Below are 17,120 nucleotides of genomic sequence, written 5' to 3'. Positions count from 1 at the left end.
CTTGGAGACTGCCGCAGATACAGTAGCCCGTCCCCATTGCTCAATTTCCCTACAGAATTTCCCTCCAGCCCTGCCCCTTGAAACCTTCAGCAAACCCTGATACTGGGGTTTGTGGCAGGGCTCTCCCAGGTCTCATACATTTACATTCATAGGTGCCAGGTTCAATCTCTGTAGATGGCAGCCCACCCAGGGGCATTGGGTTACAAAATCATACTCTATTCTGAATGTAATTTGCCCCATTACATACCATTTGCACCCTAGCACTACTGTTCCACTACCGCCTCTGCACATTAGGTTTCATATTATTACTATAGCATGGAGGAATAATAGTGGTACTGAGAAATATGACTCTTTTTCCCAAAAAATATGATTGATTAATGATTCCTTAGTGCTGGAGGAAAATGTCAACTGGTTAATCCAATTCTACACATGCTCAATTTCTAGGAAAGAGGGAAACATTCTGTTTAAAAACACTTGGTTACTTTGTATCTTTTTTTTCCTGCGTGTCCTTTGTATTGCTGGAATTATAGACGAAAACAGTTCATTTCTCATCTAAAGTAATAATAACCCTGTGTTTGTACCATAATTACTACAGCAACTAATTATGATGTCACAAACAGGGGATTGTGACTTAAGGCAGAGAATAAGCAGCAGGAGCAAAGAAATCCTAACAATACAGATCCTGTCTTCACACCTGCATCTCTAGTAATAAATAGGAAAGAAAAAAAAAATACACATGTAAAAAGAATCGCCTCTAGACAAAACATTTTTCCAAAGGAGTCAATGAATTTGTAAAGAACGGAAAGTAAGGAAGGAGAATTTGCTAACAGTCTTCTAAAGCAGGATCCATGGAATACCTGGGACTGCATTTATATTATGTCATGATGTGCTTTCTACAAGGCTGGAAATAAAACCAATACTTACATCCTGAACTGCCATTTGTTGGAACCAAAGTGAAGTTGGAAGCCCGTGGGTTACGCACGATATCCTGCCAATGAATGGTGTCGGCGTAGCAAAGAAACTTGTTCTGGCCAACGTATACCCCTCCATTCAGTATTTCTGTATCAAAGAGGAAGACAACAAATTCTTCAGCATTGAGATGTACAGCTGATTAAATATACCACTGCTTCTAGGGGTGGGGAAGGAACATTGATTTCAAATGTGAGTATTATGGCTAAAATCCCTTGTAACTCTCTGAAAATTGAAGGGCAAACAGCTAGCAGAATTTGAAAACTGAAACCATCTATTTACACACAAAAGAATCCCGATGAAGATAGCCACAGATTACAGTGCAAGCTCTTCACACCAGTCATACAAAGGGATTTGACAGTCTCCAGATGAGTTTGTGAGAACAACGCCTGCTGTTCTAGTCTACTCAGGAATTTACCCCTCATTTATTTGGGGGGGGGGTGGAAATGTCCAAGATTTTGTTGAGATAAAATAATGAAATGGTATGCTCTTCTAGTCTGAACCAGAGACGCACAATCCCATGCTGTAAATGTAATTAAAAGCATATGAACTAAATGGTCTTACTGGCAGTGGGAAGATAGGAATTCTCTTATTTAGGACAGGTAGAATTTGGTGCATGTGTCATCAGCATTGAAAAGTGCTTTCTATGATTACACTGCCATGCGGTGTATCTGAATGGTTATCTTCATTCTGTTCTCTGCTGATAAGAGATGGTTCTATGCACGACTTGCCAACTCTCAGGTTAAATCCTCTAGAGTCTTCTACGATAAAGGCCACATTCTCTCATGCATCTGAAATACAGTAGTGGAGAAAAGCTGTACCACACTTTGGCCTTATGGGCCAGGTTCTAGATGCCAGACACAGCTCCTTTGTCCTTCCTCAGGCAACTGAGAATTCTCCTGACCGATACCACCACCCTCCTTGCAGCCCTTTGCATAACGGGTGTATGCAGCGGGGGAGTGGAAACAGAGAGTATTTATTAGGATTGAGCCACATGTTATCACTGGGGTAAGAGAAATAGCCTCTTTCCTTTCAAGTGCATGTCTTCTCAACCATATATATAATTTCTAATTATAAGCAATTAATTATTCTTTTTTCCATCTAAACTGTTTTATGATGGAAAATTGGGGGTTTTGACAAAAGGATTTTTGTGTGTGAAAATGTTGGCTTCAATTTCTCATCAAAAAACCAAAACACCCAAACCCAGAAACATTTTGATTTGGGAGCTACAGTTCTCGCCATTCATATCTATGGGCTGTGCTCCCCAACAAGATTGCCTCTCCTAAGATGCACCATGATCAGGAACTCTCATGAGGCATTGCCACTTCTTATTAGGGAGACAATGGTGCATAGTGGGAATTGTAGTCTCAATAGGGAGCCCAGTCTATAGAGTAGAATGTGATCATGAGGCACTTGGACTAAAACTTCCATAAGGCCCCATGGCAGCATTTGCAAATCAAATCAAGATATTTCAGTTTCCGGACAAAATATTTTGGTTTTTGAACTTCTGGTGAAAAAAATGAAATTTTCCTTGGAGAATTTAGATGAAAACTTTTCTTTCCACTTTTGTCAAAATTTTCCATGGAAAAAAAAGCTCAGTAAACACCATTGATTATATCCCCAAAAATATTTTGCATTCCCTTGATGAAAGTCTCCTATTCTTGGAGAGTTGTCATCAGAAAAAGTGAGTTTTGTAATTGAAACTGGTTCAGTAAACAATTCTGCATCTCCTGCTTTGTTCTTTTTCAGAACAAGTTGCTAAGATGAAACTCCTCTGCTTTTATCCAAAATACACAGAAGATCCACTATGGAAAACTCTAGGGGTGAGAGATTTGGTGCTGTGCCTCCAAGTGGCACGGCACAGAACTCACAGCACAAGGCAAGGAAGGGCTTTGCACCATTCTGAATGGGTTGCTCCAGGGTGTAAAGTTGTCCTTGAAGCAATGGACAACACTGAGAAGCTGTCTTAATGACCGCAGCCAATCCCCATACCCTGTGGATGGCAGCGCAGCCCAGAATCTCTGCCGTGACATAGATTTGCTCCACCCCTGCTCTGAAACGCACCTTCCGTTACTGAGGACACCATGTATGCCAGGGCTTGTGATGGGGTCCTTGGTAGGGTGACTATGTTTACCAAAGTAAAATCGGGACACAGTGCGGGGCTGTCCTGAGCAGCCTGGCATCCTGAGCCCTGCCCCTACCCCACACAGGGCTGTCCTGAGCAGCCTGGCATCCTGAGCCCTGCCCCTACCCCACACAGGGCTGTCCTGAGCAGCCTGGCATCCTGAGCCCTGCCCCTACCCCACAGGGCTGTCCTGAGCAGCCTGGCATCCTGAGCCCTGCCCCTCCCCCCAGCCTGGCATCCTGAGCACACAGGGCTGTCCTGAGCAGCCTGGCATCCTGAGCCCTGCCCCTACCCCACACAGGGCTGTCCTGAGCAGCCTGGCATCCTGAGCCCTGCCCCTACCCCACACAGGGCTGTCCTGAGCAGCCTGGCATCCTGAGCCCTGCCCCTACCCCACACAGGGCTGTCCTGAGCAGCCTGGCATCCTGAGCCCCGCCCCTACCCCACACAGGGCTGTCCTGAGCAGCCTGGCATCCTGAGCCCCGCCCCGACCCCACACAGGGCTGTCCTGAGCAGCCTGGCATCCTGAGCCCTGCCCCTACCCCACACAGGGCTGTCCTGAGCAGCCTGGCATCCTGAGCCCCGCCCCTACCCCACACAGGGCTGTCCTGAGCAGCCTGGCATCCTGAGCCCCGCCCCTACCCCACACAGGGCTGTCCTGAGCAGCCTGGCATCCTGAGCCCTGCCCCTACCCCACACAGGGCTGTCCTGAGCAGCCTGGCATCCTGAGCCCTGCCCCTACCCCACACAGGGCTGTCCTGAGCAGCCTGGCATCCTGAGCCCAGCCCCACCCCCACACAGGGCTGTCCTGAGCAGCCTGGCATCCTGAGCCCCGCCCCTACCCCACACAGGGCTGTCCTGAGCAGCCTGGCATCCTGAGCCCCGCCCCTACCCCACACAGGGCTGTCCTGAGCCACTTGGCGCTGCTGCTCGCCCAAGCCCCATGCTACTTGGCCCTGGGGCTGACCACCCGAGCCCCGCACTGCCCTGGGCTGGCTACCTGGGACTGGGGCTGAGGTTGACTGCCTGAGCCCTGGGCTGACTGCCCAAGAGCCACCACCCAGCACCTCGTGTCGCCACTGGCCTCTCCAAATGTTCCTCTGCATCCCCCCGTGGGGATGCAACCCACTTTTCTGGCTAAACTGGGCATGTGTTTCATTTGCTCTTGCCAACTGGTCAGAGCACCCTGCAACTGGGACAAATGCCCATTTTTGCCAGAAACGTCAGGACGTCCAGGACAGGGCTTAAAAAAGGGGACTGTCCCAGTCAAAACAGGACATATGGTCACCCTAGTTCTTAGGCAACATGCAGCTATCCTCAGAAATCCTTCCCCAGCTTACAGCCCCCTTTACGCTGCTCCAGTCCTTTCCCCTGGCAGAAAGGGACCAGAGCAGGAGTGAGGATCTCACTTTTGGGGGCTTTAACCTGATAGTTGTAATGTTTCCTTGAACGTAAGAATTGTAATTTACAGCAGTGCAAGCAAGAGAAAAACAGACAAGTAGGCAGACAAAAACCCTACAGACTTTCCCCTCTACGAAACACCTGAAGTTCCTTTTCCCTGAACTCTTCTAGCAGATTAGACTAGGCAATAGAATGACAGCCCCCTTAGTGCATGTTACGCTCTTTAACTGTGCAGATAGGAGCTAATCCATACACAAGACGTATTAGAAAGTGATACTCACAATGGAAACGTACTTTAAATATAACTGACTGAAATATAATCTTTTTTACTGTTTGTCCTCTTTGTTTCTAAAATATTTTCGGCTAATTTGTGAAGTTATTCGTATCTAGTCATTACATAATTTCTGTGGCAATACTTTTTTTTAAAGCATTCCTTATTTCTCTATCTCCTTAAAGATCTGATTCCTCAAATTTCAATAGAGAAGGCTATTCTACTCGAGGTAGAAGCAGCAGCAGGATTTCTTTTCAAAACAATTGTTTTTCACCTTCCAGAAATCCTGTTGGTTCCACTGTTTCCTTTCTTGTTTTTCAGTGCTTCAAAGCACTGGACAAAACTTTTAGCCACGTGACTCTCATTACAGTTACTAAGACCTGTGCAGTTAAAACCCCATGAGCCACTCAGTGTCACAGATGCAAGTCCTAGCAAAGAAAATTTGAAGGTTCCTTACTAATGGCATCTTCAAATGACATTAACAGGTGCTATTGTTGCTAAGAGTGGCATCCTTCTTAACGAGACATTAAAAGTAAATCTTGACTACTTTGCTGATGATTAAAGTTATTTGTAGTCTACAGATCCAGAGAAAATCTTTAAAAAACTTCTCAGGGGAATATTAACATCTACAAACACGAAGGAAATAAGACCCTGCATTTTTCACTACGAATATTAGGATTTACAGACCATACAAAGGAGATAGTCTCCATAAAATAACATATTAAATAAGGGATCACATTCAAACTCCTCCTTCCTCCACATTAATCAGTTACCGGTATTGGCATTTATTTCTAGGAAACCTTTGGTTTAAGAGCTTGTCTTTTCCACTGAAAAAGGGCTTAAAATGGAGACAATAATAACTATTTTGCACAGAAAGGAATCCAGATTAGAGGTAGACTACTGATCTGTCTGTATGATATTCTTATGATCCCTGACATATCCTGCACAGCAGCTGTTAGCAATTCCGTCCCAAGAGAAAGGCAGGATTTAGCAGGACTTTTGAAAACATGATCAGCGACCATTTCTCCTTTTTATCCCATCAACACACGATTAGCAAATCTGCCCAGAATCCTGATCCAAAAAATATTGTCTGACATACATTGAAGATCTACCTTCATCTCCTGCTAAACATTTACAAATGGATTTTAAATAGTGTTGCTAACAATTGATATATACGAATATCTGCCAAAGGCATAATTTATTTATACATGCATTCACTTGACAATGCTTATCAAAAACGGTCTCGGTTTGCTTGGTAGGAAACTTCTGTACATTCTGATACACTCAATAGCCCTTTATTCTATGATAGTTCCACTCGTTTCAATGGGGCTACACACAGAGTATGAAGCTATTAATTGTGAATAAGGGTTTAAGAATCAGGCCCCTTTCCTGCAACTACAATAAATCACAAGCTGTCACCACTAATGTTAACTCAAGGTAAACGTAAAAAGTTCTCTGACTTCTATTAGCAACCCTTCATTTCAATAATAAGCATTGCATGCATAGACTTTGAGGTCAGAAGTGACCATTGTGATCAGCTGGTTTGACCTTCTGTTCATTGCAAGCCACAGAACCTCACCCACTTCTTGTCTGCCCTGGCCTTTCTTAGAGCCAGATTCTGATACCCTTATTTCCCAAAGAATAGTCCCCAGGTCCAAGGATTATCTCCCTGAAGTTAACAAGGTCACTCATGGAGGAAGGCACTAGTAAACTGGACAAAGGATCTTAGAATCTGGCCTTTACAGATAAGAAAGCTAAGTTCTGAGGTTAGTTTTTTCTTTCAAATAATTTTGTTCTCCTCCTCCCCCCTTTCTGTTGAATCCACATTCACTCCTCCTCTTCAGTTTGCTCTCTTCTTTGTCCTCTTGAGCCAGGTCCTCAAGCTGGTGCAAATCAGCCCACTCCATTGACTTCTATGGAACTACATTTGATTTACACTGGCTCAGGCATCTGGCCCCAATGCGATTTGCTTCCTGCTGCTCTTTTACCAAGAACAATACTTGGGAAGACCTAATAAACCCTGATATGTGTTAAGCAAATGAAGCACAAATGTAATCAATATACAATAGAGTTACAGTATAATGAACTCATCATCATAAAGTCATCATCTAATTTTAATTTACTGCACTGAAAGCAAGAGATAATGTTAAACAATAAACAAAAGGAAAAAAGGCAGAGATTCCAGATTATGAAAACAAGTTGGTAGAGAAAGGTGGACCAAAAAATAAAATACTGACAGACTTCCCTTCCCTGCCTCCTTCCCCCTTCCCCCATATGAAACACCTGAAGTTTCTTTTTGCTGAACTCTTTCTGGGAGATTAGAGTAGGAAATGGAATGACAGCTCCCTTAGTGCATTTTATGCTCTTTAACTGTGCAGATAGGAGCTAATCTCTGTACAAGAAGCACTGGAAAGAGATGTTCACAATGGGAATGTATTTTAAATATCATTTACTTAAATATAATCATTTTTTAGCTTTTGTCCTCTTTTGCTTTTAAAATCCTTTTTGCAAATTTGGAAAGTTATTAGTGTCTAATCATTGTACTTCTGCCTAATATAGCAGGTATTGCACTCTAAGCTCGGTCCACTGCTGCCTGAAATACCCAATATATTGGGTAAAAGTCAGCCTTAGAGTTTCCACCAGGGGAGACTTAAAAAGTGGGATAAAGGATTCTGGAGCACAAGTCCTGTGGGCTACGTTAGGTGTTTTTGAAAATCTGCCCTGAGATTTGGCTCTAAAAAGAACATCGTCTTCCACTCCAGTATAAAGGCTACAACAGATTCTGAGAGCAGAGAATAGCCCCACCTACTCTTGACACTTGATTCTGAACTGAATGGAAAATCTTTATCATCATTACTAGAGCTACTTAACTGGTTCAAAAAAAAAAAAGGTGGGGAGGAGGAGAAATCATGTCACTCCAATATTTTCTTAAAATAAAGCACGAAGTTCAGTTTGTTATGAGTCATGAGGACACTGTACTTGTTATTTGCAGAGCTGCCAGTCGTTTGAGAAAAAATAAATATTTATGAATTTCTAATATTTTATGAATGATTATTCACCCAGAATGTCAGACCAGAAATGAGCAACCCATAATATCTGCTCCTTAAAAAGTTTCAATCAGCCAATAATGGAGCAGAACTCTTACCATGTGACTTAGGTAACCTATCACACAACATTAGTAACTCCCAGCTAAAGCAAACAGTTCACAGACAACCGATAGGGCAAAAATGTCTCATGCAGAGAATATTTATGAAAAATGAGCAGATGAGACATCAGGATCAGTTTATAACTGGTCTGTTAATTAGCAAAAGTGGGTAAATCCATCACAAATATTATTTGTAATGAACAGCTTGACCAGCTTTAACCTTTACCATGGAAAGGCAGTTGTGATGTTAGCAACCAGGATTATGACTTCATTGTAGAATAAGGCAGAAGTATGAAGGAAAAAGCTCTTATAAAAAAGCACATATGATCAATATAATAGAAAAAATATAATTGAACAGTAGGCGAAGGAAAAGGCTTTTTTTGCATCCCTTCCCCCATCTTTGTCTGCACATTGTTTAGACTGTAAGTTCTCTGGGGCAGGGACCTCTCTTCTTATCCATCTGTTCAAGCAACACAGGAAGGGCTCTTCTCCTGAACAGTCACAAATGGCCTGTCAGCACAATCACTGATGTTCTACTTCTCCCAGTTTCCTGTCCAGATTAAGGTAGTGAGGTATTTTCAGATCCCGTAAGGTATCCTTAACTGCGAGTAACTCTGACTGCTTTCACTTCTATTTCAAATGGAGGCTGCGTGTGCCTTTCTGAGAGCCAAATCTGGCCCTAAATATTTTCTCCATTGGATCTAAAAGTGATATTACTACTCCAGATTAAAAATTAAAGTTCTACCTTGGGATTTATCAAACCAGATGGCAAGGCAAGAGAGAGAGAGACCATGTTTTGTTAGCATTTTATTTTTAAGGAGGGTGGGGAACAGTAAGTATTCAACAGGGCACAAGGATGTCGTCAAACATCCACTGTAACCAGTCAGAAGAGAGATTGCAAATCTGAATTTCAGAAACAAAACTGGAGACCATCTTAAACCTCCTAAGACTTTTCTCTGCAAACCAAACAAAAGCTCTGTTTCACAGTATATCATGCAAGATGTATCCTACACATACAAATTAGATATTCCAGACTGAGGCTGTCTGTCCTTAATTTTCAAAGTCAGCATCCATTACCGTTGCTGATACCTCTCCGGATGCTGACATTGCCACATCTTCCCCATTATCACCCACTGATCTGTTGTCATATACTGTATTACTCTTACAACCTTGTCATATTTCATCCAGGAAGCTGAATACATCACCTCCGGAATGGCTTTGGCCTAGAAATTTCATGCCTGCTCCCTAAACCAAATCTTTTGAGATACTAGCACAGTGGATTGCTGATGGCCCACTGGGAAAACACTTCAGGTCCATTATTAATAAGCTATGTCTTTAAAGGGTAATGAGAACTGGGTGGTTTAGGAGAAAATAGCTCATCCATCATCAATCAAGAGCTGAAGTTTTTGTACAGATGATTTAAGAAGAGTTGGACTGTGTAAAACTGAAATGTCACATTTGTATTGGGGAAATGGGGGCAGTTGGATAATGAAAATGAGAGATTTAACCTTCTGTATTTTAGCTCAATGACTATAGTCAAAAGCTCATGGATGCGGATGCTGTGTATCAACTAGAAACCCCGGACAGCCTTCCATCTCAATTATACAATTTCAAGTAAAGATTATCTGGGTCATTAGCTGGAAGCCAGTTCAAAGCTTGGCAGTAATGGCAAAATATTCTTTATTTCTGTTCCACTGTGTTCAGTGATACATGCCGACCATGCATGGGGCCAAATTTTCAAAGCACACAGCAACCATTCGCTCCCATTGTAGCACCTATAGCCAGATTTTCAAAATCATTCAGCATTCAACATGGAGTCTAACAGGGAGCTGAGCTTTTTTGAAAACCTGGACCCACTGATGGGTGCTGGGATCTTTTGAAAATTCTGGTCCCAAGTACACAAAGTCAAATTAATATTAAATGCATAGCACATACTTGCCCCGCCTGGTTTTGGTTTCCGTTTTTTATGGTTGCAGTGCAGAGGGAAATCAGATTTTAATTGATATGCAGGCTGACCGTGCCTTTTTTAAAGGCGAGTCTTTCATCCAGCACAATAATACAAAATTTAAACAAACCAAACACATTATTCCAGCCTTTACCAGTAAACATGCTGGATTTCCATCACCAATTCCAAGCATCTTCTGTATTTGCAGGGAGTTGTAAATTAGCGTATAACTGAATGTTGGGTCAATGGGCCTCATTCTCGGTGGACCTTGTGCAGTTACTTGCACCAGTGCACAGTGAGTCTAAAGCACTATCACCCTGATTTGCACTAGTGTAAATGACTGTAGAAAGTTCATGGCAATGGAGAGTCAGAGCAAATAACTGGAGACAACAACAAAAGCAGCTAAATGAAGCAAATAAAGCAAAAAAGACTCTACCTATTATCATCTTGTTCTGAGCCACAGAGCTTAAGAGCATGATTAAAGGTAAAATCCTCACATAAACTATAACAATAGAGACGATCTCATCTGGGGGTTTTGTTCCTGTTGCTGAACTTGCATTATCGTGACTTACAGTAAATCAGTGGATACCTTCTTAAAGGACGTGTGTGACCTGTATTTGGAGGTGACTGTTTCTTTAATCTCCTTCTCCCTTTTCCTGGCCTGCTGCACACTCTCACTTTCCACAGTGCTGCTCTTACCCCTTCCATCAAAATCTAAAAGCAGTCTGCACTGCTGCCTTTCTTCACTGGTATCCAAGTGAGTTGGGATCATTTTCATGTTAGGCAGGTCACTCAACCACTCAGTTCCCCTAGGATAAATGGGAAGAGTAAAAGCTTAGCTAGCTCACAGGCGTGTATTGAGGCCAAATTCATTAAAGCAGGGTACCTTGAAATTCAGGAATGGAATGTGCTCCAAAAGTGTCAAGTATTAATTATCATCATCATTATTGTTGACAACAACACACTGCTGCTTAGTTCACCTCACTCATCTCTCTGAACTCCAGGTGGATCAAAACTCAGCAGCTAAAACCTTTTGTCCTTCCGTTCTGACCATGTCTTCCCACTCCATGTAATCTGCTTTGATCTGGTAACTGATGGACCAACTCTACAAGTTCAACTCAACTTCACATTCCCCACTTTCACAAGGCAGGGGTACTGCAGGAGAATAGTTATGCGATCATGTAATTACAGACTGCATTATAATGTAGATACATGGGGACCTGAATTAAGGCTGCACAGGCAACCTCAATTCTGACATTTTCAAACTTCTGAGTGCTTCATTTTACAATCTTAACATTTTTTTAACATAGTTTCTTAGAATATAATATACGTATATGGCACTATAAGAAGAATTAATCGTAACAGTCATAAGCACAATAGAAATGTTTATCTTAAAGCAACTTCTCTTCCTGCTTTCATAAAGGCGTTTGCCATTTTTATTGTGCAATTTCGGCAACAAATATCATCTAACATAGAAAAAGCAAAGGAAAGAAATACATCTTATTTTCATGTATATGGCATGTGTAAAATAAGTGATAAAGTATTCATCACACAGAATCTATGTCTGTGTCACTGTTCATACTCCCATGCCGGAGACATACAGACTTCCACCCCCCGCTGCTTCAGCAATGAAAGAATCGCTGCCCTTTAGGTCTCAAAATCTTTTGGCTTCTGTTTTAAAAAAAAAATGAAATCAAGTTATTCAAGTAATAATGAGTCTCTGATAAAGGTTAACCAAGTGTCTATGGACGGTACCACTTGGCTGATGCCAATAAGAGACACACTTCTGCTAAATAAGAAGGGCATTACTGCTCCAACAGTCAGACACAAATGGTCGGTTTGTTTATAACACCTATTAGCAAAAGACAAAGATTTAATGTAAGGGCAGGACCATCGGCTGGGCATGTTTGCACTAAGGTAAGCAGCTTGTTCTAGGGAAGAACTAGGTAGATTATGCTATCTCACAGATGCAAACAGCTTGTTATTTCACCTGTGTATAAGAAAGGTGAGAGAGGCTCTGTGAGAGAGGGAGCGGACCTAGGGTGTGGGCTGAGAAGTCAAGAGGAAGGAACCATAAGGGCTGGTCTACACTGGGGAGTGGGGGGATCGAACTAAGATACGCAACTAAGTTGAAGTATCTTAGTTAGACTTAGCTGGCCATCCTCAAGGCGGCGAGTCGACTGCCGCGGCTCCCCCATCGATGCTGCTTACTCCTCCTGCTGAGGTGGAGTACAGGCATCGATTCGCGGATCGATTTATCGTGTCTAGACGAGACGCGATAAATCGAGCCCCGATAGATGGATTACTATCCACCGATCCGGCGGGTAGTATAAACGTACCCAAGCTCATTTTCTTTTTCTTTTTTTTGTTGGAAGGGGGCAATTTTGGACACTGCATAATGTGTGGACTGTGACCGTAGAGCAGGGGAGGGTGCTTACAGTCACCGGTAAATATCTCACCCAAAACGACAACACAGCAGTTTGTTCCTTCCTAATAATTTCTCTTTTAACACCCGATTATTTGATTGTGCTCATCTTAGCGACTCATGGACAATAGCAAATTGCTGCTGCGCTAAAAGGATTTTCGTGACAAAAACACAGCTGTGGCCCTCTGAACATCTCACAGCTGATAAATCTGTTGAATTTCAAGTGCATCGTTTCCCTAATCCCCTTCTCTGCTCTCAGCCAGCTACTCCCTGTTGGCTGAGCGCTGGTAGGGCAGCAGGGAAAGGGGAGGAGGAGATGAAGCTTGCCTGCCCAAAGAGCACTGCTGGTTGACTAAGGGAAGGAATTGCAATGGAATCCTGCCTCCTCCCTAAATCCCCACTGGAAGCCAGCAGGTCTGTGAGCAGGCTTGACAGAGGGACCATAAGTGTGTCACGATCAGACCTCCCAGAATTGGAAGTAGTTGCTTCTGTCTATTAACAATTCTCAGGTGATAATCCTGCCGGGCACTACCCAGAATTTCTATGAACCCACTGTCCAAATCCAGTGTGTCCCTGGCAGTCTCCTTTCACATGTTCGGGGTTCCTTGTGCCAAGTGTCCTATAACACCATTTAATAGAAGATACATGGGAATTGTAGTCATATGTTCTGCTTCCCACTCCATGGGACATTTAAAATTCTTCACTCTTGAACTGCAGCCCATGACCAATGGCTTGCACATGCCAGGTCTGACTAAAAGAGTAATACAGCATAGCTTTCTGATCTTTCAGACGGATCAGCTCCAGATAGGTGGTAAAATAAGTTGCAAGAAGATAATCCTTTTTGTCCTCTCATGTTGGATCCAGGCCCAATTTCTTGTCTGGCATTGGTGCTGTGATTACAGCTTCTCTCCAGAGGACATAGAATATTAATTCAGTGTGTGGTCTACATCATTAAGCATGGGTGGCCAGTGCAGGGGATTCTGACGCTGCTCCCCTGTGATTGCAGGGGCATCAGATAGCTGCTATCACACCTGCAGACTCTACAAGCAGCCTCTAGACAGGTCCTTTCAGGAGCAAGCAGCAGACCAAATCCCCAAACATGGCAAAAGGCACGTGGAAACAGTGCCACGCCCACTGCTCCCAGCTGTGTTACTATGGGAGCGCCCCGTAGTTCTCTGCACGGGTGCACTGGAGGGAAGCCTTGTAATCCCAACCACATGGTGAATCTCCATAGACTAGGGTATTATGACTAGCTAATCATAGCTGATGACAGCAGGACTGGTGGGTATTTTCTGTCTCCCGCTGCCCTGCTGGGGACCCATCCCATTCTTGTCCCCCAGAAACCCTTTCGCGAGTGCACAGACTGAAACCCTACTTGACAACAGTCAATAGAGTCTGCAGAAGAGAGATGGGGCCGTGGAGTAAGCATCCAATTGCAGGACAGGAAGGGTAGCGACCGGGCCTCGCTGAGATGTCTAATAGAGAGGAGGCCTGGTAGCCAAAGTGAACTTCTAAACAAACCAGCTGGGTTAGTTCATTGCAAAACAAACTTCAGATCACCTCATCCTCACGGAACAAACCCAGGAGGGCTCCCCAATATTCTTCTCAGAATTCTTGCAGTACTCCTGTCCTCTAGCAGTGTTTTATTTTCTCAGCTAACTCGTCCTTATGCTGACAGTCTGGCCACAACTTTGCTTGTCAGGCCATTTGCTATGTAATATTTTGATCAAACCCTTCCATGTCTGCCAGTAGCAGCTCTCAATTTATCTCTCCCAACTGCTGAGATATGTAACTGAGAGACTGTCCTGCTCCTCTAGCATTGACTCTTTATGTGAGGTGTCTTGAGAGTAAATGTAGCATGGCAGTTTGCCACTGCTACTTCCTTTCCAGGAGAATTTTTCTACTTGAAAGTCAAATGACTCTAGTATCAGTAGCATCCTCTACAGTATTTTTTTTTGGGGGGCGGGGGCAGCTGGGATAGGGAGGTGGCATCTGAATGCAGTGGCTTTCCCAGTACACTATCTAGAAGCTAGTCATCTGATGTTATTGGGACTTTCTTGCTACATCCATCTATCTATCCATCTATCCCAATCAATGATGAATTCTATGGTAAGCGCTTCTCATATGAGTCTTGGTTAACGCACTTGACACGAAGGCCAATGGCCTTCTACTCGGAGCAGAGCTGCCCCATGTCCATCCAACAAGGCAACAACATGGAGAAACTCCTTGTCCTTATAAAATGAAATAAAAAAACCCTAAGAACTGGATCTAATGACGATATCCTTCATTCTCTGAAAAGCTATATAACTTGATTGTCCCAGCTCCATGGAACCTCTTTCTTTACAAACTGTCATAATGTAGCTATAGGCTGGGATAATCCTGCTGCAGTGCTCCAGTTGATTCCAGATGTGTTTCAGTACAGGCATTTGCCTACTGTCTTGTATTTGGGATGGATCAAGTTTAATGTTAACTTTAGTAAATGCATGACCTAATAAGCTACTGGCTGGACTCCAAAGTGGAGTCCATATCCACTGAATTTGAAATGTCTTACTTACATTCCCTTTAAATAAGATATCACATTTCCTGTATATGTTGTTAGCCATGCCTGAGAGACATCATCAACTATTAGAACAGGAATTCCAGATAACACTTTTTAAGGCTTGATAGGCTTGTGCCTTTCACTTGAAAATGTTCTGTATTGAAACTATGTGCAGGCTACAAAACCTCCCTCTGCTCTCTGGCAAATTGAGTACTGTGAAATAACTGCTTTTTCATCTGATAGGAGTTGATCTTACCATGATGGGGGCTATAGAGATCGATAAAAAGTGTGACTGGAAACTAAATAATGTGTATGTAACCATAGTAGTCAGTAATGTTCATAAGAACAGCCATACTGGGTCAGACCAAAGGTCCATCTAGCCCAGTATCCTGTCTTCTGACAGTGGCCAATGCCAGGTGCCCCAGAGGGAATGAACAGAACAGGTAATCATCAAGTGATCAATCCCCTGTAGCCCATTTCCAGCTTCTGGCAAACAGAGGCTAGGGACACCATCTCTGCCCATCCTGGCTAACAGCCATTGATGGACCTACTCTCCATGAAATTATCTAGTTCTTTTTTGACTGGCCTTCACAACATCCTCTGGCAAGGAAATCCACAGGTTGACTGCATTGTGTGAAAAAAATACTTCCTTTTGTTTGTTTTAAACCTGCTGCCTATTAATTTCATTTGGTGACCCCCTAGTTCTTGTGGTATGAGAAGGAGTAAGTAAAACTTCCTTATTTACTTTCTCCACACCAGTCATGATTTTATAGATCTCTGTCATATCCCTTCTTAGTTACCTCTTTTCCAAGCTGCAAAGTCCCAGTCTGATTAATATCTCCTCATACAGCAGCCGTTCCATAACTCTAATAATTTGTGTTGCCCTTTTCTGAAACTTTTCCAAGGCCAATATATCTTTTTTGAAATGGGGCAATCACATCTGCATGAAGTATTCAAGATGTGGGTGTACTATGGATTTATATAGAGGCAATATGATATTTTCTGTCTCATTACCTATCCCTTTCTTAATGATTCCCAACATTCTGTTCACTTTTTTGACTGCCGCTGCACATTGAGTAGATATTTTCAGGGAACTATCCACAATGACTGCAAGATCTCTTTCCTGAGTTGTAACAGCTAATTTAGACCCCATAATTTTATATGTATAGTTGGAATTATGTTTTCAAGTGTGCATTACTTTGCATTTATCAACACTGAATTTAATCTGCCATTTTGTTGCCCAGTCATCCAGCTTTGAGAGATCTTTTTGTAGCTCTTCGCAGTCTGCCTGGGACTTTACTATCTTGAGTAGTTTTGTACCATTTGCAATTTTTTCTACCTCACTGTTTACCCCTTTTCCAGATCATTTATGAATATGTTAAACAGAACTGGACCCAGTACAGACCCCTGGAGGACACCAGTATTTACCTCTCTCCCGTCTGACAACTGACCATTTATTTCTACCCTTTGTTTCCTATCTTTTAACCAGTTACCGGTTCATGAGAGAACCTTTCCTCTTATCCCAGGACTTCTTACTTTGCTTAAGAGCCTTTGATGAGGGACTTTGTGAAAGGCTTTCTGATCCACTGGATCTCCCTTGTCCACATGCTTGTTGACCGCCTCAAAGAATTATAATAGATTGATGAGGCATGATTTCCCTTTACAAAAACCATGTTGACTATTCCCCCAACAAATTATGTTCATCTATGTGTCTGACAATTTTGTTCTTTACTATAGTTTCAACCAGTTTGCCTGGTACTGAAGTCAGGCTTACTGGTCTGTAATTGCAGGGGTCTCCCCTGGAGCCCTTTTTAAAAATTGGTGTCACAGTAGCTATCCTCCACTCATTTGGTACAGAAGCTGATTTAAATGATAGGTTACAGATGACAGTTAGTAGTCTTGCAATTTCACATTTGAGTTCCTTCAGAACTCTTGGGTGAATACCATCTGGTCCTGGTGACCTATTACTGTTCAGTTTATCAATTTGTTCCAAAACCTCCTCTAATGACACCTCTGTTTATGGCTAAGAGTCTCTTTAGTTTTCTTTTTCTTTAATAACTGCTACTATGCCACTAATCCTAGAAACTTGTTAGCATTCTGTTACAACAGTATTTTCAGCTAACCCATTTCCTTCTGTTCAAAATTACTTTAATTATGCCCATTTTTTGCCTCTTTTATAATTTAGTACTGAAGCGTATAAACACTGGCATAAAATTGCTGTAAGATCAATGTCTTGTCTAGCAAAGGATAGTGCCTTTTTTTTTTTAAACATGGCCTACCACATTTTGGATAGTCTCCCA

The 17,120-nt window shown here is 42.7% G+C and overlaps 1 protein-coding gene across 10 annotated transcripts in view; it reads right to left on the bottom strand.

The window, feature by feature from the left end:
* Window positions 1-17,120, bottom strand: part of ERBB4 (erb-b2 receptor tyrosine kinase 4) — a 1,095,893-nt gene that overhangs the window by 298,850 nt on the left and 779,923 nt on the right. For 9 of the 10 annotated variants that reach the window (XM_039494132.1, XM_039494133.1, XM_039494127.1 and 6 more), the window contains one exon: window positions 925-1,059. The exons of the other annotated variant lie outside the window; for it this stretch is intronic. In XM_039494132.1, the coding sequence (XP_039350066.1) occupies window positions 925-1,059 (135 nt within the window). The remainder of the gene's footprint in view (window positions 1-924; window positions 1,060-17,120) is intronic. 10 annotated transcript variants of the gene reach the window in all.

Source organism: Mauremys reevesii, linkage group 11 (genome assembly GCF_016161935.1).
Source record: "Mauremys reevesii isolate NIE-2019 linkage group 11, ASM1616193v1, whole genome shotgun sequence".
NCBI classification, from domain to species: domain Eukaryota; kingdom Metazoa; phylum Chordata; order Testudines; family Geoemydidae; genus Mauremys; species Mauremys reevesii.
Note: the sequence above shows the minus strand (reverse complement) of the source record. Positions and strands in the feature narration are given on the sequence as shown.